Source organism: Leucopleurus acutus (genome assembly GCF_964270905.1).
Source record: "Leucopleurus acutus genome assembly, chromosome: 19".
In the NCBI taxonomy this organism is placed as follows: Eukaryota; Metazoa; Chordata; class Mammalia; order Artiodactyla; family Delphinidae; genus Leucopleurus; species Leucopleurus acutus.
In genome coordinates, this window is record NC_139161.1 from 1,279,372 (window position 1) to 1,306,869 (window position 27,498).

Sequence of the window (27,498 nt, forward strand, 5' to 3'; positions counted from 1 at the left end):
GGAAGTACTAGCAAGGCTACAACAAAACGGTAATGAAATTAAGAAGTTTATGGGGCACTAATCATATTGATTCATTCAGTTTCATTCACAGGAACTCTGGGATTAGAAACTATTACTGGCCCCATTTTTCCGTTTGAGAAAACTGAGACTCAGAGAGGTGAGGTCACGCAGGTTAGCAAGTGACTAAGCCAGGACCCAACCTGTCTTCGACATTGGAACGGAAGGTCTTAACCTGACACCACCAAGTCTGGCCCAACCCCTCACGTTTTTAATATGGCAAAACTCTGCCGATAATTATGAAATTGCTTAGGTTCTACAGTTATTTCTAAAATGTGCATATGTTATATAATTCACATCCCATTAGGAAAGCAAAAAGTCTTTGTCTAAGTGAAGACGAACGTGTTTATCTAAAAGATGACGGTGATGTCTCAAGGGCCATTATTCCAGGCAATAACATGGGGAAATATCCTCTTTAATCCACTGAGAAAGATTCTTATAATCAAAAGAAATCTTATTACTCCAAAAGCGAGACTAAAACGTGAAAAAACCCAGCTGGCATACCCTTACATCCTGCTTATTTTGCTTTATGTTAAATGGCGGAGGTAGACCAAAAGTGAGGTACAAAACAGCTGATAGAAATGCTTAAACACTGAGAGTATTTGAGTTTTACCTAAAGGAAGGTGTGAAGAAGCCTGATTAGTCCATATTAAAGCAAATTAAATGTAAGTTGGGGGGAAGAAAGCCTAAGCTTTGGAGTCCACAGACCTGAGTCCGAATACCAGCCCCACCACTTACGTGACCTTGAGCAAGTGACCTGCTCTCTCTGGAATCCAGTTTCCTCATGTGGAAAATGGGGGAGTAGTATACTTACCTCAACACAATGCCAGCAAAGTGCTTAGTACAGGGCCTAGGACACGGTAAAGCATTTAACAGCCATTAGTTCTTACAGGAGCCTGTGAAATCTCAGTGGAGAAGGGAAAGGGGGAGCAAAGAATGAAAAATGTATGGAAGGAGCAAGAAATGATGTATTTGAAACTTATTTCTGGGTGTTCAAGAACTGATAAAATCTCCCTCCAGAATTTGGAGAGGCAAAGGGTTGCTGGGTATTTCCCCGTGTACGGACATGAAGGAGGTAGGAGCAGACATCAGCTGGTGTCCTGTGCTGTGGCCACCCTTCATAAATGAAAGGGCAGTGCAACACCTAAAAAGAAAAATCCTAGAAAAGATAGAGTAACACGATACAAGATAGTCCACCTTCTCATAAGAGGTAGGATGACCTTACATTACAAACATTTTGTTTGCCCACCTCTAAATAATATAAATATTTATATGCATATAAATATATGTGTATGTTTATATCTGTGAACTGGCATTTGAGAAACACTTGTCTATAATAAAGTCCGTTCAGAGAAACAGCTTATTTGAAAATAAACCTTATACAGCAGAACTGGGGATGGACGTCTGCCGTCTTCCAGTGATTGTCTGCTGGAACCTCTAACTCACATCTCGCTGAGGAGAGTGCCCGAAGCAAAGCTGCTTACCTGCTTATCAGATTTTTTTAAATCCCTCTCTCTCAAAAAAAAAAAAAAAAGTAATAAGATGCACGCATTAGTAATGAATACACTGATACCTAGGGAAGCATCAGGTTAAATTTGGAAAATATTTTAAATATTTTACTCCCTTAAAGGAAGTCACTTAACCTTTAAGATTTTATCAAGCCCTAGGACCTAGTAGACCATGCACTCTGAACGCTCACAGGCCCAGGACAGCGCCCCTCCTGGGTCGCGCGGTGTTCACCCTGATGGCAACGGTAGCGCCATCTCTGAGAACACTCCCAAATATAACTTCCATCAGAATCGCGTATTTGTTCTTTTTTATCTTAATATTACATGTTAACCTTGCCTTTTCATCTTTCATGTGGTTTTCCCCACTCATCTGACTTACCTAGAGGCCATTTTTCAAAGAAAACTATTGCCGTTTTTGCAGGAATGTAGGTAGCTGCGGAGAAATGCTAGCAGAGCCTGCCCATCGCCGAGGGACCGATGTCCCCCCACGTGGCCCCCAAGCTCCCACTGGCGCAGATTAGAGCCTGGGCTCATGCCCCGTGCCCATATGCCCCCCTCCCTGCCACTCTTCAGGGTGGCCACCCAGAAGGCACGGGTGCCCCTCTTCCACTTATTTTCTAGGGGTCTTCAATGTTTGCCAAACCTTGCTATGTATGCCTTGTCCAGTGTATTTTAAAGAAGAGTTTTATGAAAATCTCAAACTCTACTATGATCTAAAAAACAAGAGAGTTAAAAATGAAATCTTAACCTCTATTTAGAATCCTGTTATTTTTAAGACCTAATAAGCCCACTGACATTTATGCAAAGTAGAAATTGCTTAACAATATGATGAAATATTACAGCTTTCATTGGTTAGGTTGCTTACAGTATTAGCCCCAAATAACTTTCCTTTTGCTTCCCCAAATCTTAATTTTGAATATCCATATGGAAATGTTCTTATCCACTTCTTTCTCTGAAGCTAATACAGGATAGACATTTAGTTGAGTGGTAGCATTTTGTCTTACGATTTTTAATATGATTCTGTCAAACCCTGTGGCGTTTGATTATGATTGCACAGGTCAGTTTTTCTTTTTCTCAGAAACGTTTTACATTATTACTCTATGAAAAGACTAAATTATCTCAATATAATTTGCCAGGGAATTATTTTTTCTTATTTACTATGATTATAGTTCCAATACTTAAATATCTGTCATGTGCCAGTTGTGTGCCCTGAGCTAAGGAGAGAATAGTCTGTTGTCTTGTACTCTAGGTCCACAGCCAAGACCTAATTCATCTAGTTAATGTGATTATTTCTCAATCTTAAAGTAAACCTCAAATCTGCTTCCAATATTATCCATATTTCAGCCGCCTCTCTAAATCCATCATGTCTATCAGTCTATCAATTCATTTATCTATATGAGGTATTTCACCTGAAGTGTTTTGATGCTCTTCCTATATCATCTTCATAAGTTTTAAAATATAACTTGCCAAAGATAATCTCATTATTTCCCCAAAGGAATTCCATTATTCCCGCAAAGAGTGTTAAGGCTTCATTTTCTACACAAAAGCGAGTGTGTTCTCCTCAGAGCATCTTGGTCTTCACCCGTCATTCCTTCCAAAACCTGCATTTATTTATTTTTGACGTACGCTGTCATAAGTCTTCTGAAAAGAAGAGACCAATGTCTTATGTCCTGGTGGTCATTTGAAGAGCCCCCAAATATTTTTTACCTTCAGTCTTGGTCAGTTAGAAGCGAATCTAAATCTTACTAATTTTTAAAGACACAAAATTACCATAAAAATGTACCATAAAAATGCGCTGTGTAATCGTGGTGGTGGTCTACGAATCTATACGTGATAAAATTGCGTGACAGAACTAAACACACACGTGCACGCGCACACACACACACACTGAACACATTACAGAATTAAACTCACCACTTCTACCACGTTTCAGTTTACTCAACTTGAAACACTGCACTAGTCATTGCAATAGTTATTTTTACTATTTGGCCCCATGTTCTTATAAAATATCACTCTTAAGTTTCATGCTGGGCCAAGGAAATCTGGCTGTTTCTTATCTCCAGCTCCCCTTGCTCTGTAACTGTGAGTGAGCTGATTATTCTGCGCCTCAGTTTTTGACATTTACTCTAAGAATTTAACCTTCCCTGTTTCATAGAAGTGCTATGAGAATTAACTGAATTGCAGCCAGAATGGAAACACTTAATCCAAATTCAGAAAACAGATGAAAACATCTTCATTCTCAGTAAATGAATCCCTCTTCTCATTGCAGAAGGTTCAGATTTGCATTTAAAAATATTAATATATTTTGTCATTTATTTCACACTTGTTTTATATTTGATTATTTACAAATTCTAAGTGTTAACCTTTGTTACAGTGAGTTTGCTCACTTCTCAAAGCTTAAATGTTCCTTTTTGGGGTAAATATGCTACTTATGTCAGTAGTAACAACTAATGCTTCTATAGCACTTGGCATCTGGAAGACTCCAGACACTTTCTAGTTGCTGCCTTACGATACTGTAATCTAGTTTTGTCATCAAATAATAGTTGAAAAACTGAGCTTCAAGGAAAATCTAGTACTAACTGGTTCAGTGTTTCTCACCATTCAGCCCTTCTCCTATAGACCCAACAGCATAAAGTTCTAACCCAGGACCAAGGTTGCTTCTTTTCTTAGAAGAAACAACCATTTCCTGCTTTTGAAAGGTCCATCACTATTGAATTTGAAAGGAAATGGATACATCCAAACCAAAGGAAGAGCAGTGCTCTCAGTAAACCTGTTAAAGAAAAGGTCCCTCATCCGATTTACTTTGAGACCATGGAGGGAACCCAGTCATGGAGAGACCCTATTCTCAAATGTAGAGAATACTGCGGGAGCCTCTGAAATGACTCATTTGAACCAAAAATAAACTTTCATGGATATATATCAGTTAGGAAGAAAGCAACCTATTTGGAACTGTATCATAATAAACTTGTTTAAAAGGAAGACAAAGTAGTAGCTAGTTAAGAGGAACCAACTAGTACAGCATTCGACCTGTCTGCAGGGTTCACATCCTGCCTGTCTCCTGGTCACATGGCATCTTCAGCAAGGTCACAGTTGACCTCTTGCACTGCCTCTGTCTCTCCATTTATAAAAGATGGGCAGTGACAGTGCTTGTCGCCCAGTAGTAACTGACCCAGGAACCGAAGTGCTTAGCACAGTACACAAGCATTAGTAAACACTCAAAAGTCATTGTGTAGAGTTAGGTAACTATGAACCATGAACTCTGTTCATGATTTTCTTTGGTTATTAGAGTTCAAAGTATTATGAAAGGCAAAATGGTTTTTTTTCACTCTAACAAGTATGTTTCTCAGTAAAATGAATCCTGACACATTTCATAGTTTTGAGATCACAGATGTCCTTTCCTCTGATGAGTAAACATTGTGGAATGTTATAGTGGGAACGGCTTCCAAGTATATTTGGTTCAGCAGTTGTTCACCATTCACAGTTTTATTACAGTCTTTTATTGTGTGGAATTTCATGCGTTAGTGTGTGTGATACATTAATTGAAAATATTTAGTTTGTGGACTAGAGTTTTGCCAAATCCATTCTTTCGTGAAGCATAAATACATATAAAATAGAGGCCTCTCACTGAAGAATTTGAACCTACAGCATGCTGTTTTCATTTTAGATCATAGCAGAGCTTCAGACGACCATCTCCTCTCTGAAAGAGCAGAGCAGCCAGCAGCGGCTCGCTGCAGAAAGGCAGCTCCAGGACGTTGTACAGAAGTTTGAAGATGAGAAGAAGCAGCTGATTAGAGATAGTGACCAAGCAATCAAGGTAATCTGGAGGCCCCAGCAACCAGTGGCACCAGCTGCTTTAATGTAGTTAAAAGGGGGGCTGGGACCCCAGCAGTGGGCGGATGAATGCAGGTATCTGGCTTGCTCACACAGCCTGCAGTAATCCATTCACTGGACCCTAACTTTGATGCAGCCAGTGACTCAGGCTGCCTTCCCTCTAAAAGATCACATGCCGGCGGAAAAAGTCATTTTGGGCGAGCCCAGTCCATTCACATTGAACAAATACTTGAAAAACACCCTGTCCTTTCTCTTGAGAACCACTTTGGAGCTGTCTCTTGAAATTAGAATGACTGTTTTAGCCAAGGACTGCTGGCTAATGAATTCAGAAGTCAGCTTCCAGTTTACATTCTGTTCTCTGCCCACATCCTTTCATTATGGATTCGCATAATGAGAAAGAACCTGTTGGAGGTTTGGAATGCCAACCATGTGATATTCTTGGACGCCGTACTGCGTTGCTGCTGAGAACCTAGGTTGTTTCCAAATGGCTTCAGAGGATCACACCTTTAATGGCAACAGAAAATCCCCTGGACCCCGATTCTTTAGGTGATAGGCAGTTAGATCTCAGAGTAGTTTCTTCTTGGCTTCATAGCAGTGAATATTTTTGTAAGTGTCTACATCATGCTGTGTTTAATCTGTGAGGATAAGCATCTGGAAACCTTTATAAATAAGATTTAAAAGAGAACAAAACACTTCTTAAAGAATTCCCAGCAAAAGATTATTTTTCAGTGCTTTTGCTTTGTCATAACAATGCTTGAAGTATGTGATCATACAAAGCACAGAAAAATAAAAGAGACATTTGGGTCACTGCCTTCTTCTGCCTAATCCCTCCATCTTTCTCTTCTCTAGCCTATTGTAGGCAATCTGAGTAATTTAGGGAGAAGTCAGTGTTAATGTCAGTTGCTTTGTTGTATATACCCTTTAAGCCTGGACAGCACTGAATACAAGAGAAACCTTAAGACATGGACCAAACCTTAGAGGCGAGTATATCCAGCCTCCTCACGTGAGAGGTGACGACTTGTTTTGTCGTTAATGAGATTTTTCCCGTATTTTTCCATCTGCGAGCGTTTTCTCCCCCTACGTGTGATGAGACAAAAAAAGATGTTTCTTTTTCATATTCTGGTAATTTTTACACATCTTTGAAACTCTTCATTTATAGATGCAGAGGAAGTACTCATTGATCTGTAGAACTGTTTTGCTTTGCATGAACTGAGTTACAACTTTATTTAAATTCTTTTGCTATATAAAAATTTCATTTTACGTGAGTTTCTTTTCCACTTGATACCCAGATACCGAGTGGTAGGTAATTTCCACATTTGAAATAAGTAATTGAATCCCAATATATGCAAAAGGGGAACATTCATTTACTTCATAACAACAGAGTTTCCAGTACTGTTTCTCAAAGATTAAAACATCTTGAAAGAAATGTAATTAGTATAACTGCCTATTTTTAATTAATTTTTCTGTAGTTTTAATCCATTCACCTGTTAAAAGGGAAAAACATTCTGACCCTAATTTCCAACAGACTGTCTAATCATAAAGACTGAAGTTGAAGTTAAAAGATGGCAGTATATATATATATACATATGTACATATATATATTTATATTATATTTATGACATATAATGACCAAAACATAGGTATGTGAAAATAATTAAAATCACAATGTAGATAAGATATAGTTGAGTTTTGATTCACTCACGTAGACTATGGATTAAGTGAATGACTTTTTCTTTTACTAACCTATATCAGATAGTTAATGTATTAGCACTTGTTGCCTTGCACGATTTTTTTTAGGCTGTGTCACAAAAAATAATAGAAATCATAGCTGATATTTCTTCAACAAGTAGTATGTCCCAGGCTCTCTACCAAACATTTTCATTCACCTCACGTTCCATTGTCTCATTTAAGCTTTATGAGTAATTTTTACGAGGAAGAGTGTTTCTATCATCCCCATCTTACAGATGGGAAAACTGAGGCTCTGGGGTGAAGTAACCAGCCAGAGGTCAGATGGCCAGATAACTGTCAGAGCCAGGTTCAAGTCACGGTCTTCTGACCTGACAGCCTCAGCTATTAACCGTTACACCAGACCCCTGCATCTACATTGTCTGTGAAAGTGAATCGGTGACCAAGTGTGTAACCAAGTCAGGGTGTCGTCACTCTGATTCCCTGTCTGCCTGAATGATGACAGCACTTTTGCAACAGCTGTTTGATCTGGACATTCTAATTGTGTGTGAGTGTTTTGTACACGCAGATACAGGGAGGGATAGAGATACTCAGAGAGAGACAGAGTCACCCCGAGGCTTGTATTTGGTTTTCTGAGACCAAGTACATTTGCCTGCATGTACATTCAAGTAAGCTCGTATGGACCTGATACTTTGTAGTATCAGGTCTTACTGTGTTTACATATTCGCTATAAGAACAGTGTGCATGCTCATCATGAAGTGTGCCTCACCCCACTTCCTGGGTGGAGGACAGAGTGCACAGAAGGCCCAGCGCTCACTCGGCGAGGGCCTCAGAGTGTTCCCGTGGGTAAGGAGCCCTTTCATTAAAGTCAGTCTTCAGAGAAAACGGAGGTATCGAGTGGAGGCCGCTGAAACCCAATTAAAGGGCCACTGGTCTGGGGTAGTGTAACACGATAAGACATCTCCGGAGAATAATTTGGCAATACCTACCATTATTACATTGCCCGAGAGACGTGCCGAGGCTTTGACCCATTTCCAGAATTTGCCCTACGTGGCAATTAAAAACTTGCACTGAGCTTTAGCTAGCCAAAAAGATGCTCATTCTAGCACTCACTCATTTATCTCATAACTGTTCGTTGATCTCCCGTCATGTGAAAGGCATTCACAGCACCGGCATTTTTGGTCTCCTTGCTATACTTTCTTTTCCACCGTAGCACATCAGCTGAAAACTAAGCAATATTGAAAGCGACGTTGGAGAAGGATATTTAGGGGTCTTGAAGATGTTCGCAAGACAGTTGTCAATCAAAGTGCGGTTTACAAGACAGTAGGTACATACGAGGTCATCTTTGCCCCAAAAAAGTACATATAAAGAGAAAAAAAGACTGGAATTACACATCGGAATTTTACTCGTGGTTCTATCTCTGAGTGGTGGAATTTGTGGTAATTTTCTTCTTTTATCTTAGCTCTATACTTCAAGTTATAACAGCAGTTTTACAATAAGAGACAATAAAAAGTGTCTGGTAGAAAAGGAAGAGCCTTCGTTAGCCCAGAGGAACCCAGTGGTCATAAGGGAATCACGCAGCCGAGACTCACAGCAGGCACGAGCCTTGTGGCTCAGAAGCGAGGCCTCTCACAGAATGGAATTCCTGGGGCGCAGAAGGAGTTAGAGCAGAAGCAGCCCGGCCACGCGGGCGCCTCTTTCGCGCCGCGGTGCACCCGACCTCGAGAGCAAAGGGTCTTCGTCACTCACTTATTGCTTTAGCCCACTCCTCACCTGCAGAGTCGAGCTTCTAAGAAGAGCTCTCTCTGCTGTAGTTTAAAGCCACAGCTCTGTTATGTGCCCACGCCTCTTTGGATCAGAGATGTGGGCAGGGTTGGACTGGGCGGGTCTTCTGCTCAATGTGTAGCGTAGGGGGTTGTACGTGGAAGCTGCTGTCTAGAGTGGGGTTCAAGTAGGTGAGGGCAGACCTGCGCCTCCCTTACGGCTACCGTAGGAGGCTCACAGTGGCACTCCCACCGCATTCTGTCGGTCAAGCCAGGTCCCAGGGCCAGCCCCGAACCAGGGGGAGGGGAGACGGTCACCACCTCTCAGAGGGGCGAGGGGAAGAGGTTGTGAGGCCACGTAGATCCCCAGCAGTGGTCTGTACCCAGCGTCCAGCGCCATCTCCTCTTACCCCTCACCTGCACAAAACAGTACAGGGGAAAACCTGTGTCTATATTCCTACCACCCAGAATCAACATTGGTCATTAACTAATCAGGGCATATTTTTAAAGAATATCTACTCTATTTTTGTAAAAAATGGATAATGGCATATGCTTATAAATAATTCAAAATGCAGGGAGCCAGAAAGGTAAAAATATTTAAAGTCACCACAGATTTCATCACCCAGAAATAGCCATCTTGGCGTTAAGATGGGCATCATTTCAGATATCCGACTACATATAAGGAAAAAAGAGAAGGAAAGCCAGAGAGACGTACAGAGTGGGTTAATACTCTAGATCCGGTATTTTTTTAGTTTTAGAAAAATCTCAAGTTAATTTTACTTAAATTCAGCTGATGAAAGAAGCTAGACTAAAACAGGAGGAATTGTTAAACTTTTGGGCAGAATTTGATTCGGGGCTGAAAGCTGAGTAGATTAGAATACTCACAGTCGTTCCCATCACGCCCCCTCACCACCTCCTGCCTGGGGTTGTGTTGTATCTTTACAGCGTCTGGGTTTACGATATCCACAGTTTGTCTTTAACCATAGCCCTTCGTTTAATACCCATGCTGTCTTTAAAGGACATGAATGCCATGGTGCTTACCACTAGGCCTTTTATACCCCAGCCTTTTGCACTTCCATTCCCGAAGTTTTTACTTTGATGTGGTTCTTAATTGGCTGGATTTCATGGTCAAGTAGTTCCTTCAAGATTCATGGTACTGGGCTTCCCTGGTGGCGCAGTGGTTGAGAGTCCGCCTGCCAATGCAGGGGACACGGGTTCGTGCCCTGGTCCTGGAAGATCCCACATGCCGCGGCGCAGCTGGGCCCGTGAGCCACGGCCGCTGAGCCTGCGCGTCCTGAGCCCGTGCTCCGTAATGGGAGAGGCCGCAGCAGTGAGAGGCCCGCTTACTGCAAAAAAAAAAAAAAAAAGAATGTCTGCCAATGACCTTTATGTTTGAATGACACGTTAGATGGCACAGTATACTTGTTTTCATTGTTTCCCCTGAGAACTTAGACATGGCTCATCTAGCAGTTAACATTGCTGTGGAGAAGGCTGAGCAAGGTTTGAGCTTTCCCCCACGTCAGTGATTTGCATTTTCTGGGGGATTCCTGGCGCAGTCTTTCTTTATCTGGTAAGTTTAATAGATTAACCAGGATACATTCAGCAGTTAACCAGGGTCCCTCTAAACGTTCAACGTCCCACATCAAATGTTTCTGAAACACAGCGCATCTCCCCTGCACCAGTAACACTTATTTGTAGTGTCTCTGTGTTTTCTGGAACCCAAGGGAAGGGGAGGATGAGCTGGAGTAGAGACGTGCCTGCAGTCTGGTTGGGCTGACTGTTCAGTTGCTGAGTTCGCACTACCTTAATGGGGAGGGGGGGTGGGCATCGTAGAATCCATTGGGGGTTGAATTATCCCAACTTGGTGTGTCGTCCTGAAGGCTGGACACCTTCACTTTCCTCAGTGGTAGACAGCCCTGACTTCTACCTGTTTTCCCACCCATCCCACAGCCAGAAGAGGAGAAAGCTGTGGCTACCCACACAGTGTCCTTGTCTTCAAAGTTGGTGGTATTAGTGGGAAGTCCTGGGGCTTTGTTAACCCTAACAAAGTAACAATTTGGGGACATGGGCAGATTCTGAAGTCAAGTCACTGAAATGCTGTAGTGTCTCCAGAGTCATGTTTGTTTCCTTCACCACAAGCCCTTGAGGGTTTTTTCCCATTATGTCCACCTTACTACCCTATCTCAGTGCCTTAGTGCTTTTCTGCTCATTTTTATTCATATTTACTCACTTCATTTTGTGTTGGGAGAGGGAAATTCAGTCTCCTTTGTGACCTTAGAAGCCTGTTTGACTCCTTAATAACACTTAACAAGGAACCTGTGTTAGTCAGCAGTTGCCACAATGCTGTGTAACAAACAATCCCCAAGTTCAGTGACTTGTCATAACACACATTTGTTTTTCTTAAAACATATCTATGGACCATTAGTGTGCTTCGACTCCAGGCTTTATTTTATTTATTTATTTATTTTAACATCTTTATTGGGGTATAATTGCTTTACAATGGTGTGTTAGTTTCTGCTTTATAACAAAGTGAATCAGTTATACATATACATATGTTCCCATATCTCTTCCCTCTTGCGTCTCCCTCCCTGACTCCAGGCTTTAGATTGGGCTCCGGCCTGCTCTACTTGTCTGTACAATCTCCTTGGACTAGTAGCTGCCTGGGTGTCCTCCTCATGGTGGATTACAGGAGGGCAAAACATGAGCAGGAGAAAAGTCCCTGCAGCCTCAGCTTCATTTCCATCCACATCAGTGGGGCAGGGAAATCATATACCCTCTCTAGTCTGAGACCATGAGCATCTATGAACAGTGATTTAATCTGCCAGTAAACAGGCTCTGAAAAACTGCCTTAGCTCCATGGCAGTGCTTTCCCAGTTCACCAGCCATCCTGAAACCGTTTCTCCCATCCCCTGTCTCCTTTTCCTCTTTTTGACACTCAAATATTGGTGTTAAGCAAAGCCTCTTCTGTTTTCTTTGTATGTGCTGTCCCTGGACAATCCCAGCCCCTCATGTAAACTTCCACGCAAATGAATTTTGAATCTCCACCTCCACCCAGACTTCTTCTGAGCTCTCAATCCACATTTTTTTTTAACCGGATGGAAATTTTATTTTTATTTATTATTTATTTATGGCTGCATTGGGTCTTCATTGCTGCATGCAGGCTCTCTCTAGTTGCGGTGAGCGGGGGCTACTCTTCGTTGTGGTGCCTGGGTTTCTCACTGCAGTGGCTTCTCTTGTTGTGGAGCATGGGCTCTAGGCACACGGGCTTCAGTAGTTGTGGCACGTGGGCTCAGTAGTTGTGGCTCGCGGGCTCTAGAGCACAGGCTCAGTAGTTGTAGCGCATGGGCTTAGTTGCTCCGCGGCATGTGGGATCTTCCCAGACCAGGGAACCTATGTCCCCTGAACTGGCAGGCGGCGGTCAGTCCACATTTTTACGTACTGTTGCACAGTTTCACTTGGAGGACCCTCAGGCTATTCAAACTACATACACCACAAACTGACTTTATCTTCCTCCCGCTCTTCTCTCACCCCAACCTGTTCTTCTTGTACTGATTATAAGAATTAAAGTACCACCATCATCCACTCAGTCACTCAAGTCAGATTCTGGAAGCCCCCTTGAATGAATTCTTTGCCTCCCTCCCTCCCCAAGGTCAGTTCCTAGAATAACGTCTGCATATTTCCAAATGCACACCCCATCCCTCAGTCACTAGCTCCTACCTTCTTAGACCTTCATGTCTTTGACTTTGCCTGTTACAATCCCTTTTTTGTAGAATCACTGCCAGTAGCTTGCCCCTCTCAAATCTGTCCCTCAAACTGTTGATAAAGTAACCTTTCTTTTTTTTTATTTATTTTTTTGCTGCATCAGGTCTTAGCTGTGGCACGTGGGCTCTTAGTTGCAGCACGCGGGCTCTTAGTTGTGGCGCGTGGGCTTCTCTCTAGTTGTGGCTGCAAGCTTCTCCCTAGTTGTGGCGTGCAAGCTTCTCTCTAGTTGTGGTGCGTGGGCTCCAGGGCGTGTGGGCTTTGTAGTTTGCAGCATGCAGGCTCTCTTGTTGAGGCGTGCGAGCTCAGTAGTTGTGGCACATGGGCTTAGTTGCCCCACGGCACGTGGGGTCTTAGTTCCTTGACCAGGGATCTAACCCATGTCCCCTGCGTTGGAAGATGGATTCCTTCCCGCTGGACCACCAGGGAAGTCCCATAAAGGGATCTTTCTACAACACAGATATGAGTATGTGGTTTGCTTCTTAAAATCCGTCGGTGACTTTCCATTGCCTACGGGATGAAGTCTACCCTTGTAGCATGGCGTATGAAACACTTCACCACCTAAACCAGTGGTTCTCAAGGTGTTGTCCTCAGACCCCTGACCCCTGTGGGCCCCTGAGATCTTTTCAGGGGCTCCACCAGGTCAAAACTACTTTCATAATAGGACAAAGACATCAGATGCCTTTTTCACTGTGTTCACATTTGCACTGATGGTATAAAAGCAGTGGAGGATAAAGCTGCTGGCGTTTGATCATGAGACATGGCATTGACACTGAACTGTATGGGTAGTCATTTTCTTCACCACCACACACTTGTGCTTTAAGAAAAACTGAAACACATAGTATTAATTTTATTAAATCCCAAGCCCTGAGAACACATCTTCTAATATTAATAGGAAGTACACATAAAGCACTCCTGCTGCATACTGAAGTAGGATGGTTGTCTTGAGGAGAAGCAGTTCTGCATTTGTTTGAGTGTGAGCTGAACTCTAGTCACTTGGAAGGACGATTGAAAGGCAAACTCCGCATATTCTGTTCTGACTGCCTGGCAGAGGTTTTCTTGAAAATGAAGGAAGTGCGTCTGATGCTTCAAGGATAGCAACTGACTATATTGTTGCTAATGATAAAATTTGAGCTTTCAAGCAAAAATTAAGAATTTGGAAAACTTATACCATCACTGCAAGCTTGACAGCTTCCCAGTACTTGAAGACTTTTCCGATGAGATCAGTGGTATTACTAATGATGTGCACGGGAAGAAACAGGGAAGAATTAGTGAAGTGTATCAACATTTGGAAGATTTTTATAAAACTCTGAACCAGTGTTTTCCAAATCACTGTGGTTACAGAATCACGCATAGGTGAAAGACCCACTCAAAAAACAAAGTGGACCAGTGGATTTTAATGTTCACAGTACACAGAGTTTACTGATAGAGTTTCAGATTCCACATGGCAGCTAATAACATTTTTAAGAAACTACCGCTTGTCAATTTTTGATGTAGTCACAAGGAATATCCACAGTCTTCTGAAAGGTTACTAAAGGACCCCTCCCTTTTCAACTGCTTACCCATGTGAGACTAGATTGTCTTCCTATACTTCAGCCAAAGCAACGTCTCGTAAGAGACTGAGTGCAGAAGCAGAGATGAGAACCGAGCTCCTTCTACTAAGCCAGGCGTTAAAAAGATTTGCAAAAGTATAAAACATAGCCACGCTCCTCGCTAATTTTTTCTTGCTTTGGAAAAGTAGTTACTTTTATTTTTAAAATATATGTTTAGGTTCATACATAATGGGTTTATTACTGGTATTTTTAAATGAATTAATACATAAATGTTTTAATAGTTGTTAATTTTAATTTCTAATATAGTGAATATCAGTAGATATAACCCACATAAACAAAACCTCTTCGGGGTTCTTGATTTTTTAAGAGTGTAAAGGGGTCCAGAGACCCAAAACTTTGAGAACCACTTGTCTAGATGTGGCCCTTCTCTCCACTGTATCAACAGCCAGCCCTCAACCTTCACGCTCTCTGTGATCACACGAGCTCCCTGTAGAGTCCTTTCTCTTAAGATTTCAATGTCATCTTTCTGTGAGGTGTCTGAGTGAGAAGCCCATGCCAGCTTTGCTCCTTCCTCTACTGAAGTTTTCTCTGCACTGTAATGGTGGTCCCCGACCCCTTATCCAAAACCTAGAATGTGTTTTGCAAATCAGCATCTGCAGGTCTAGGGAGGTGGCATAGTGCTTGTCTTTATCTCCAGGTGGGTCTGGGACAACACGCTGCACCCAGACTCATGTGCAGAGTGGTGCATGTGAATCCCCCAAACCGGACAAATAGGAACTCTGAACACCCTCACAGCGTCAGTCAGGTTTTGTTGCTTCACAAGTTAACCGCAGCCTTTCAAAAACAATTCATGATCTGAGGAGGATTTGGGGACTGAGAAGAGGAGATTGTGACCTGTATTTGATTCCTTCTCTTTATCACCAAGTAGACTCTCAGCCTCTTGAGAGCAACCACTTATTGAAGTTCATGGCTTAGTGGAAGTTCTAGAAATATACTGAGTAACTGAATGATGTTACCACATAAATCAAGGCTCTGGAAACTAATCATGTCACTTTATTCTCATTTAATTGATGGCAGCAAACTTGTAAATATTTTGTGATGCTATAGCAGATATGCAGAAGTAACTGGCTTGCGGTAACAGTAATATATTTTGCCCAACAGGCAGACTCTAATAAAATACTCTACACCTTGTTTACACATAATTCCTGTACTCCAGCACTCCAGTGGGAGGTCCCACCAGGCTGTACCCCAAAGCCAAGTCATCTGCTCGGCAGTGACTGCTCTCTGCTGAACTCCCAGAAGTTCATGGGGGGGAAACTGATAGAAATAGTTGTATGGAAAGACCGGGGAACATTCCTCTGGCATCATGCCCCACCACGGCTAAGCCCTTTCTTTGAAGCTGGTGTATTGAAAGTTCCTCACTGTGAAGCCAGATGTCCGAGCAGAGATTTCATATCAAGGAGAAATGTCATCAAATTTTTGCTTGCAGGCCCAGAAAAGAGATTCTAAAGCACGGACGCTCCTCTCCCTTGGCCACTGACTAGAGTTCACGAGAAAAGGTCGGCTGCCAGTAGGACATCTAGAAATCTGGTCTGTGTTACCCGAAGGGCTTGAGGGAGGGAAAAAAGAACATTTCATAAGATTGGGCAATTCTCACTGTGCTAAAAGCTTACAGGAATCCATTTCTCAAAGAATAAAATTACAGACCTCATTGTGGGGTTTCAGGAGCGTTGGGAAACAGAGAAAGCTCAGTGCCTAGCATCACATGGCTTTGTTTGGGACCCGCTCGCTCGTTATTTAATTGTCATCCCCCCTGCCTGCACGTCCTAAGGGCGTGGAGGGCGCAGAATCGGAATGAATAACGCTAAGAAGAGAGATGTATTTTCCATCCCACCCAAGAAGGCTTGCCTGCTCACTCAGAAAGGAAGACAGCCATTCAGTCACGGCAGCATAAAGCATGAGTGCCATTGTCCAGGAAGGGTACTGCAGAAGACGGGCTTGGATACAGTGAGGCAGTGAACTATGACCCTGCTGCTAGAGCAAGAGGCGCAATGGCAGTGCGTGAGCAGAGAAGAAATGCATGGTCCCCCCAAGTGCTCCGCCCCCGCCTTTCCTCCAGGTCTGCTCTCTGGCAGATTTTTGTTTTATTTAAAGACCAGTTGAAGATTATTTGTTCAGTGGGAAAAAAACCTTCAAGCACTACGAAAAATGCCTTTAGCCCCTGGGACCTCGCCTGTGAATACTAAGGAATGGAGTGGGGCTGTGGATGGCTGAGCGCGTGACTGAGTGGGGGCGACTGAAGGAGTGCAGGTGAGACAGGTTCTTCCCGCCCTGGCGGCGCGGACGGCACTCCCTTCAGGAGTAGAGTCACTAGGCGACTCTGCACGGTTAATTACTGCCCCGTCCAGAATACGAATGGCTTCGGCTAATCAGACATTGGAATATAGATGTATCGTTCAGGTTCTTTAATGTATAAAAAATTAACAAATAACTATTTGGAAATATTTTCATCTTTAATAATTCCGAACTGTATCAGAAGCCATTTCAGTGTCAGTATGATGGACTGAAATATATAATTTCATCATTACGTAGGCCGCAACAACTAAAGTGACTGAATGATTACCATGTATACGTATGTGTTTATACAGGTAATTGTATATATTTACATACATGTGTATATTCAGAAGCGCTGGGTTATATAGGATCCTAATTATTAGAAGACTTGATAATGATTTTAATATATTAAGGTAATTTTATTTTAAAAATCTGGCAGTGTCTCACCACAAATGGCTCTTTCACTCTGGCAGAAGCTGAGCTCCTGTTCCGTGCCTGGTGACTCAGCCAGCCTCTCTGTCACCACTTCCCAGTATTGAAGTTCGTGCCTCTTCCTTCCACCTGCCATGACATTACCTCTTGCTTCCCAGGACGTCCTGGGAAAGGATTCCACACGCTGCTCATGTCTCCCTAGGCCTCAGCGCTGGTGACGGCATCACCCAATTGGTTGCTGGCTTGAAGGAGCCTGTTGGTACGTTATCAGGAGTAGCCAGCTGGGGCACGTGCGCCGTGGAAATCGGGGCACACTGCTGCAAATGCTTCTTGAGAGCCAGCTTTTCCCAGCGTTATTAAACTTTCACCAGCCTTCAGCTGCCATGGTCCCCTCCCCCTGCTTCCAGCTCTGGTCCCCCTGGTCATGAGGACCGTCTGCCCTCCCAATACAAGGAGTGTAAGGACAGATGGGTGGATGGACTGCGTTTCACCACCCTCCTTGGTACGCTTTCTAGCTACCCGCCAACCTCGTGCTCTGCTCTCTCTGACGCATATGAGTCAACTCTACCAAACGTTCCCTTAAAGCCCCTTTTCTAATCCCAATGCCACAGTCTTCAAAGTAACCTGCTAACTCTTGTCTGAACTGGGTGCTGTTTCCCCACTTCTAATCATCCTCCAACTCCATGCAGCGTTTGACCGAATTGACCAACTTTCCTTCTAGAGCAAGGCTTGGAAAACGTTTTCTGTAAAAGGGCTGGATAGTAAATATTCTAGGTTTTCTGGGCCATAAGGTCTCTGTCACAACTACCCAGCTCTTGCTGGTGTGGTGTGGAAGCAGCCTTAGACAGTTGATCAACAAGTGGGTGAGGCTATGTTCCAATAAAACTTTATTTAGGAAGATGGGCCAGGTGGCAGATACGGCCCACTGGCCACTGTTTGCTCACCCCTGCTGTAGAAACTCACTCTTCTCTTGGCTCGTCTCCTCTGCTGGTCTCTCTCCCTCCTCGTGGGTGTCCTTAAGTCCGTGTCCTGGGCTTTGCTTCTCCTTTTTCCCGCACAGTGAGCTCATCTCCCCTGTGACTTGAGCTGTCACTTCTATAGAGATGCTTCCCAGACCCCTTGCCTGATTCCTGGTTGGGCCGCGCGTCTCCCACTGCCTGTAAATCGTCTTCTTTCGGAGAAGGCACCACTGTTTCACACTCAGTAATTGCAACATGCAGTTAGCATCTTCCCTTCCAAATTGGCTCTTCTTTGCAGTCTATCAGGGTTACCCCCAGTCTTTCTGTTTCCTGTTAGAAACTTTGGGCCCGTCTTTGTCCTTTCTTTCCTTCATCCCCGTTTATCTCAAGTGTATCACCAGAGTCCTAAAATGTATTTCTTATTCCTCTGATAGGACCCTGTTCAGAGAGCCCTTCTCAACTTGCGATTGATTTAAAACAGTCTCCCTCAGCTGGTGTCCCTGCCAAAAACTCTCAGCTCCGGTCCAGCATGAAGAACTCTGCCAGAGAAATCTTAAATCACCGATTTCCCTGCCGTACAAAGAGTGCTTAGAAATCAATACGAAAACACTAACCAGCCAGTGGACCAAAAGAGCAAAGGATATGAACACAGAACTCACAGACAAAAAGTAATATCCAGTAAATATGGGAAAGCGCGCTTATTCTCATTCCTCATTCAAAGATGTAACGGAACTGCAAAGTTCGGAAGGGCCTGGCTGCCACTTGATGGGCATAAATTTTGAACCCGAAAAAACAGCCCGTGATGCAGCAGCGTTACTGGAGGTTTAAATCCGTGCAGCCTCTTGGGAGGTCAGTGTGGGGGAATGTGCTGCCACTTCAAGTGCACAGAGCCTTTGCACCTTTGGTTCCACTCATAGGAGTGTGTCCCGTGGATCTAGTTGCCGGGCTCTACAATATCTTTGTAGCGCCATTGGAGCAGAAAGCTGGGGGAGAATAAATTCTGGTCCGTGCAAAAAGCAGTGAGATAGTATGAGGCCATTTTAAAAGAATGAGGCAGACCTCTGTGCAAGCGAGACAGGGTCGCCCACGTTAGTAAGTGAAACGAATGCAGAATGCTGTGCGCATCTGAAGTTGCCGGAATGCATCTCAGACATGGGTAACTGGTTATTTTGGAGAAATAGGACTTTTTATTTTTCATTTTATGTCTTCTGATGATGTTTTCATTTCTTACAATGTCATATTACTAAACTGAATTTAAAGGATCTCTTTTAACGACAAGGTCACTCTCTTGCGCCCGGCTTTCAGAGCCCGTCCAGGTTTCTCAGCATTCCTCAGCATGTATGTTCTGTTCTAGCCAAGCTGGACTTCTCGCTGTCCTCAGGTTCACGGCAGTGCCGCGTCCTGCCTTCACTCGTGCTCACTGCAGCCTCTTCGTCTGTCCTCAGCCTTGTTGAGGTCACCAAGGCCATCTCAGGGCCCTCCCTGCCTCCTCTGGGGACTTTCTCTGACTGCCCCGGTCCCTGGGGAGCCTTATACTTTCATGAGGTTCCGCCATTAATGCTTAGTGATCCTCTTCTTGTTTCTGGTTTCTGCATAGCACCCACAGTACTGGGCACCCAAAAATAAAGACTTAGTTGACTTAAAGAATATAATCTCGAATTACTATATGCTAAATTTTATGTCTGTTATTTTAAGGCAGCTTTAAGCACACTAGCACCAAGCCTGCAGTTAAAAGAAGGGATCCACACACACACACACACACAGTCTGCAACCTAAGCCTTTGGGTTAGCAAACTCCTCTGTGAAGATGCGGAGATCCTTGATGTGTTAACACCTTCAACCACTTGAAGAAGTTCATGCTGTAATGTGAAACTGTTTCATCAGAGACTTTCTTCCCAACAATTAGATGAGCTCATCTCACTTGAAGGACCAGGAAGGACTTAGCATCTAGAGCAGGAAGTGGGGAGGGGAGACATAGACGGTAATTTAGGGGCCTGAGGAGTAGAGCTGGTGGTGTCTTCAGGGGTGGGACCAGCAGCTTCAAGGTTGGGCCACCGTGGAAGAGGGGGAGTGATTCATACGTATTTGTTACTGTGGTTTACATGATCCTACACTGACACGTACAGGCTGAGATACAGGTACCCTTTTTTTTTTTTTTTTGCGGTATGCAGGCCTCTCACTGCTGCGGCCTCTCCCGTTGCGGAGCACAGGCTCCGGACGCGCAGGCTCAGCGGCCATGGCTCACGGGCCCAGCTGCTCCGCGGCATGTGGGATCTTCCCGGACCGGGGCACGAACCCGTGTTCCCCGCATCGGCAGGCGGACTCTCAACCACTGCGCCAAATCAAATCAATAAATCAATAAATTAATGACGATAAACCTAGTTTTTATACGTAGATTATATTTTCCAAATGCATATAATTGGAAAAAATTCATGTGATGCTGTCATGCCATCAAAAAAGACCAAAATGTCATTTCCAGGGATGTCAATAGGAGTCTTTTGCTATCATAGCAGCAGTAGTAGCAGCTAAAAGTAGAGGTTTGGAGCGAAGAGATCTGGGTTGGTTGGTGGGTTACAGGAATGCTTTAATGTTGGAAGCACAGAGGAAAGAGTAGAATTAAAAACAAAGACACAGCCCCCATGTTTTTTGAGAGGCAGGACCCTTTTGCTTTTATGTTTCTGTCACTTGCTCCAGGACCCTTCAGAAAGCCCTCTAACCACCTAAATAAATATTCACATGGCTGCTCAGCGTCTCATTAATAAACCAAGATTTGCTGGTAAAATATTCCAGAGTAACATATGATTTGCATCTCACCCTTGTTTAACTTTAAATCTCAAGCAATTAATAAATTAGACTCGAGAGGTTTTTAAGAAGTAACATCTTACACGCACCACAAATTGCATTATTTTTATGTGTAAATAATGATGAAAGGAGAGGTTGTTCCTTTGATGTGTATAAACTGCGCTGTGAAATATGCAGAGAACATTCTTGAGTTTAGTCGCGGCCAAAACAAACAGACTAGTTCATGAAACAAAGGAGCAGCGTTCTTAGAGACAGCGTTACTTTTTCTTTTCTTCCCAATTGCTCTTTTCCCATCTTATATTCTTGCCATTCCTTGGGGCAGATTCATTCTAAGTTCAAAAGCGATGCTAGCCTGCATTTCCTCATCCAGGGAACCGGGTCCTTCTCAAGTTCTTCCCGGTGAACTTGTCTTCCTAGCAAGCTCAGACCAGATCGCAGTTGGACTTGCTGGTTCTCCTGCAGTGAATCATTTTTGTCAGTAGTATTTCATTGTTGCTTTAAAAGCCAACTATTTCAAGTGTTAGCAGTATTTGGAATATTGGTTAGGAATATCGGTATTCCTCAGAGAGATATATTTACTTACTTTTCTATCTTCCAAGCTGGCTTATCTAGTTTCCTTTTATTTTATTTTATTTTTTATTTTCTATTTATTTTTTTGGCTGCGTTGCGTCTTCATTGCTGCGCGTGGGCTTTCTCTAGTTGGGGCGAGCGGGGGCTACTCTTCGCTGCAGTGCACGGGCTTCTCATTGTGGTGGCCTCTCCTGTTGCGGAGCACGGGCTCTAGGCGGGCAGGCTCAGTAGTTGTGGCTGGCAGGCTCTAGAGCGCAGGCTCAGTAGTTGTGGCGCACGGGCTTAGTTGCTCCGTGGTACGTGGGATCTTCCCGGACCGGGGCTCGAACACTGCATTGGCAGGCGGACTCCCAACCACTGAGCCACCAGGGAGGTCCCTCCTTTTATTTTTAAATCGTATCTGCAGATCCTTGTTTACAGAGTCTGAGTCTGGCCTGATTTCTTCTTTGGTATATACTCAATAAACAGCACCTTGTTTTAAGTTCACGTCTCCCAGGGGAAAAGGATGCAGAAACAGTTTGGACTCCTGTTAGAATGTGGAGCAAGTTCAGGATGAACCTCACAAGATGGTTCGTGTTCTACATCTGACCAGGCACGTCTTCTTCCTTGAACACAACGTGTAGCTAAGATGAACTATGAGGTAGTTGTGCTGAACTGCAGAGGCCAGAGGTGTACACTTGACCTGCAGTCCCTCCCAGCCTAGAGAGCGGGTCTTCCGCCACGTGAGCAAATTTGCTGCGGCCCTGTCTCAGCCTTGCTGACAAGTCCACCTTCCCTTCTTGGCCTGGTGTTTTTTCGTTAACACTGATCCTGAGCGCTGGTCACTTCAAATAACAGTCTTGTCTATCAGATCCTGAGCCACCTTTTCTCTAGCTGAGTTTTTATTCCGATTTCTTTTCTTCTGATAGCAGTTTTCCACTCAAGTTCACCATCTTCCTGTTCTCCTCCATCCTCCCTTTATTCTTAACAAAGTTTGATGAGCAGAGTATTAAATATAGTGGATTCCTGTGAAACTTGCGTTTTATATCAGCTAAAATTGCAGTCCCACTATACCTCATGGATCAATAGTATCTTAAAGTTGAAAAGACTCTTAGAGAACTGGCTCCCCAACCTCCCATGCTCATCCCATCTCACAGATAAAAATCCTGAGCCCACCTGAGGGGACGTGCGTGGTCCTTTTCACGTAGCTGTTGGCAGCTTCAAGCCTCGAACCCAAGGCTCCCACATCTTTGGTCTTGCCCTTGTGCTCCACGTATTCAAACACACATGAGAATGGAAATAAAGTAAAACGTATTTTACTTTAAAATATATGTGAGCTGCCAAAATGGACGAAGCCTCTTCCTCACGACCTGATGCGGTTCCTGTGACTCAAGCAGAACTTCCCTTTGGCTTTTAGACTGGGGCTCGGCGAAGGCATCGCTTGTTTGGACGGTTGGAGAAACGTTTCCTTCTGTCCTTGGCTTTGTTGCTTGCTGTGACTTTTTACAATTATCACTAGTTGTCCTTGGAATCAACATGTTTAAGGCCAATTTAGAATAGAGGTCATGATTTGAAAAGCAACTTTCTAAAAGCACGTTACCTAACTTAAAGAGCGTTTCGAAGGAGGGAAACGGTGAATCACGGTCTCTCACAGCCTCATAGACGTGGAGCTTCGGCAGACACCCCACGATTGGTTTGTGAGAAGACCGAAGAATTCGTTTTCCAAGAGGAAACCGATCATTTTGAGAATCCGTGTCGTTCAGATGGCTTTATTTCTATGATTCCAGTGATCAGTGAATGAAGTCAATACAGCAGCCTTCTTTATTTCTGGAAGGACGCTAACAGTGGACTGAAAATGGCAGGCTCTGGGGTCCCTTGGAGTAATTTTTTCAACCTTTGCCAAACTGTGAAGTGTTACCCGAAACCCCATCTTTTTGTTACCACTGTTTCATTTTTCTGAGGCTCAAAGCATCCTCTTAGATGTGCTTGCCTGTGTTGCGTTTCAGAGACGTACAGGGCTTAATAACGTGGGTTCTGGAGCCAAGACTGCCTGGGTTCAAATCCTGCTCTACCGTTCAGAAACCGTGGGACCTCAAACACGTTACTCTCTGGGCTCTCTGGGCCCCAGTTGCCGCATTTCACAAAATGGAAGTTACAAAAGATGTGCAGGAATTGCTGTGAGAATTAAATGGACTACTGCTCGAACAGCATTTAGGACAGTGCTTCCATTTACTAAGTCCTACGTATATGTAACTGTTCAATCATGGGTTCAAAGACCCGATCCAGTGAGAGTGGAGGGGTGCTCGGATGGAGCCCCACTGAATCCCCGCTCTCGAGCCCGGCCCCTCGAGCCGCTGTCTGCGCTCCGCGCCCGCGCGTTTCCTCTCGCTTTACAGGCTGACTTGGGTCCCCGCCCCTCACGGAAACCGCTCCTTGTGTTGCTGGCGGCGCCCTCGTTGCTCAGCCCTCGGACCCCCTGCCCTCACTCTGCGGCCCCCGCAGCACCCGACGCTCGGCCCTGTGTGTCCCTCTTGCCCTCGAATCCCGTCCATCCTCGGGAACTCTTCCACCCTTTTCTGGTTCGGCCGGGTGACGCACGCGGCCTCCGCCCCCACTGCCGCCTGGACGTGGAGCGTCCTGTCCCTACCCCACGTCCCCGGTCTCACTGCATTCCAGACCTCTCTGGAAGTGCCCTGGCCCTCCACACACAGCTCGGCGTAGCCTGCAGGAACCTGAAACTCATCGCGTCCAGACTGCGAGGCGTGCCCGGGCCCCTTCCAGGCGCGCCCGGACGCGGTAGCGGCCCCGACCTCCTTCCCGCTCACCTCCTTCCCGCTCGTCGCTCGTCGCCGCAGGCGGCCTGTCACCCGGCCTCGCGTCCCCTTGGCTCGGCCCTTCCCCTCGCGCGGGGGGCGCCCTCTGTGTCCTGACGCTGAGCGGCGCCGCCCGCAGGCTCGCCCTCCCGCCGCTTCTCCCGCGCACCCAGCGCCGGCTTCCCCCCCCACCCGGGTCCCGGGCTCCCCCAGGCTTGCGAGGCTCCCGACCCACTGCCGCGGCAAGCTCGTGCCTCCGCCCCGCGGGCACCCCAGCCTCGCTCCTCCGCTACCCCTGCGACCCGACGCCTCTGCCCCGAGGAGTACTGCGCTGGCCACGGCCGCCTGCCAGGACTGCCTTCCGCTCCACCCTTTCGGCCCCCTTGTGGGCTCGGACTCTCTCCCGGCCGTGGGCACACGGGCGTGGTGCCGGCCCTCACCTCTGCGCTGGGCGCTCGGCTCCAGCAGGACGAGGGCCACTCACCACAGCCCCGGGCCCAGTCTGGTGCCGAGACCTCGTGGTCGTGCAGCGCTCGTGTGTCGGCCCGCCGGATGGTCGCTGGCGGATAAAGGCCTAGTGTCCACTCGAGTGTGGCCTGTATGAATCGGTAAAGACAGAGTGCCTCTCAGAAAGCACTTTCCTTTCTTCAGAAACAACTTTTTAAAGTTTTATCGGGGTATAGGTGACCTACAACGCTGTGCTGGTTTTAGGTGTACAGCACAGCGATTCAGTTCTACAGGTACAAATGTGTTTTCAGATTCTTTTCCCGTACAGGTCATTACAGAATACTGAGTAGAGTCCCCTGTGCTGTGCAGCAGGTCCTCGTTGATCATCTATGTCATACATAGTAGTGTGTATATATTAATCCCAGACTCCTAATTTATCCCTCCCCACCCCTGACGCTTCCCTCCTTTGGGGACCGTAAGTCTGTTTTCAGAATCTGTGAGTCTGTTCCTGTTTTGTAAATAAGTTCTTTTATATCAATGTTTTAAATTTATGGCAACACTCATGCAGAGAAAGCAAGCGATTTAACTTCCGAAGCATCCCTGAACCCTTCTGTTCTCCACCACGCGTCTGGGGCACGTCCTCAGACTCACCCTCACACCCCCGCCCAGTCCCTCCTCTTTCCTGTTTTCTGTACATCTCTCTGGGGCAAATCATTCATAGCATCTCTCTGAATTTTTCATGCAGCAACACTTGACAAAATGTTAGGGCTGAAAAAACAATCATACTTACAGTTTTACCCCAAGATAAGAACATTTTCTGGTCTGTCCTCTTTCAGTCATCAACCCCTAGACCATCTAGAAGTTCTGAAAAGCTGGATTTCCTTTCCCTTCTCCTTAGAATATTTGTCCCACTTTTGTTTCAGCATGTTCAGGCTGGATTGTTTCGTGACATTTGTTAATGTTTTATCAATAAACATAAAGAAATATGTGCCCCCCCAAAAGTTCAGCTAAATCCTCCCAAGAATGAAATCAATAGAATTTAATACAAAATACATGTTTAACTGCTAATGAAACAGACATTAAAATTAAGGGGTCCATGAAAAGAGGCTGTCTTCCTAATGGGATGAGTTGAAGGAGGTGCTTTGCAAAAACTTAATCATTGATTATATTCGAGAGAAAAATAGTAAATATTTGATCGAAATTAAAATGGTAAATGCAACTTCCAGTTAAGAAAGAGCAAAATATCGCCTTAACATTCCAGGCCATTCACTTAGTCAAGTATTGAGAGTTGAGATAGATACATTTTACATTAATAGAGAAAAGTGGTCAGAAAAAAATACCTGCAGGCAAAAAAGTTGTATCGTTCCCTTTAGTTTTTAGAGTGAGATTGCTTCAGACGCTTCTGAGGTCTGCCTGCCAAGTGCCCATCAGTGGGCAAGACAGAGCAATCAGCTTCTCTCCTTGTATTTCCCGTATTTCCTCCTGGCCAAGAAGCCAGGGGCCCTTGGAAACATTTTCACCTTCAGCCACCCATGCCTCATCGGGCACAAATTCTCTAGCTACTAGTTTTCCAAGAAATGGTGTGCAGGAAAATTAAAACTTGAAAGCCGAGAGATTCTGGAAAAAGAGATTTGACCCAAATAAAAGTTTTCAAAGCAGTGCTTTGTATTTATCATATGGCATCTATAAAGTACAGCTCCTCCGCTGGGGGATACTGCATGAGAATATGTACTTCCAAATGGCTGCCTTTAGGTTAAGCCCTGGAGCCAGGAGGAAGAGCCAGGATTCAAAGGCCAGAGAGGAAAAAGCGCTAATCAAAAGAATGGATAAAAATTATGTACAGTGACCATAGTATGGCATTTCTGAAAATCATCAGATCAGTTTCAAAACCTTATTTTTGTTCTATTCCTAGTGTCTTTTTGGAGTTTTTCTCTGTCTTCTGGGACTAACCTGCCTTCCTATCTGTGAGATCATTACACTTTAGAGAGAGAGAGTGAGCTGTGTGCTGCCCATCTGGCCACTTGCCTGAGGTACACGACGTCCTTTCAAAGGCTATTTCTGGGGAAGGTTTAAAATTCATAGTAAAGACTTTTAAGTGTGGTGGAGTCAGAAGTCCTACAATAATACATATTTATTTACCCGAGCAAATTATATTTCCCAATAGGAGCCCAGTCATAAAGGTTAGCATTTTTCTAGGAATTAAATAAAATGGAACATGTAAATATAAATGTCATTGCAAATGAGAATGTCTTCAGGCTTGAATTATTTGCACCATTGTTTAGAGACTGGCTTCTGTAGGTATAAATGCCATTTTTAACTGAAAAGTTATGGCAATATTAATCATTTCTAGAATCCAGACCCGGGATTGCAGCATGACTCCCAGTGTGCCGTTTGCCGTAACTCTCTTGCCCCATCCGGTTCCCAGCAAGGCCCTCAGAATCACATCATCCCCTGAAATGCCCGTTTGTGGCCTCGTATTCTCTAATTGTTTTTCTCCTCATAGTGTCATGATCCCGACTCTTCACTCCCACCCTTAGCCCCCAAATTTTGAATCGATTACACACACCACCAAGGCTATTGTAGGAAGATGTCTCCCTTGCATCCCAAACGGAAACGTGTTTCCCAACAGAAACATTGTAATAACTGGTGGATACTGGGTCTCACAATGGTACAATATAATATTTCATACACATACGGGTTCAATAAGCTTTTTCAGGTTCAGCTCTTCCCCCAGATACGAACTTTGACGTGACCCTGAGGACCCTCCTCCCCCCCGCCACCTGGCCCACTTTCCCCTCTCGGCCTCTTGTACCCGCTGGAGAGCAGGGCTGTGCTGTTCTCTTCCTTCTCCCCGGGCGTTCCTTTCTGGTTCTTCGCTTGCTTCCCAGCGTCCAGTTCAGTATATGGCAAGTAGTGAGCACGCGTTCAATGTATGTTGAAGGGAGAGATGAAGTTGGCATTACATCCACCAGCTCATAAAAGCACACTCTTAAAGACGATCGACTT

The 27,498-nt window shown here is 44.7% G+C and overlaps 1 protein-coding gene across 12 annotated transcripts in view; it reads left to right on the forward strand.

Annotated features, from left to right (window-relative positions):
- The window catches only part of CEP112 (centrosomal protein 112), a 422,061-nt gene that overhangs the window by 331,905 nt on the left and 62,658 nt on the right, over positions 1 to 27,498 (forward strand). For 11 of the 12 annotated variants that reach the window (XM_082861163.1, XM_082861172.1, XM_082861169.1 and 8 more), the window contains one exon: positions 5,230 to 5,379. The exons of the other annotated variant lie outside the window; for it this stretch is intronic. In XM_082861163.1, the coding sequence (XP_082717289.1) occupies positions 5,230 to 5,379 (150 nt within the window). The remainder of the gene's footprint in view (positions 1 to 5,229; positions 5,380 to 27,498) is intronic. 12 annotated transcript variants of the gene reach the window in all.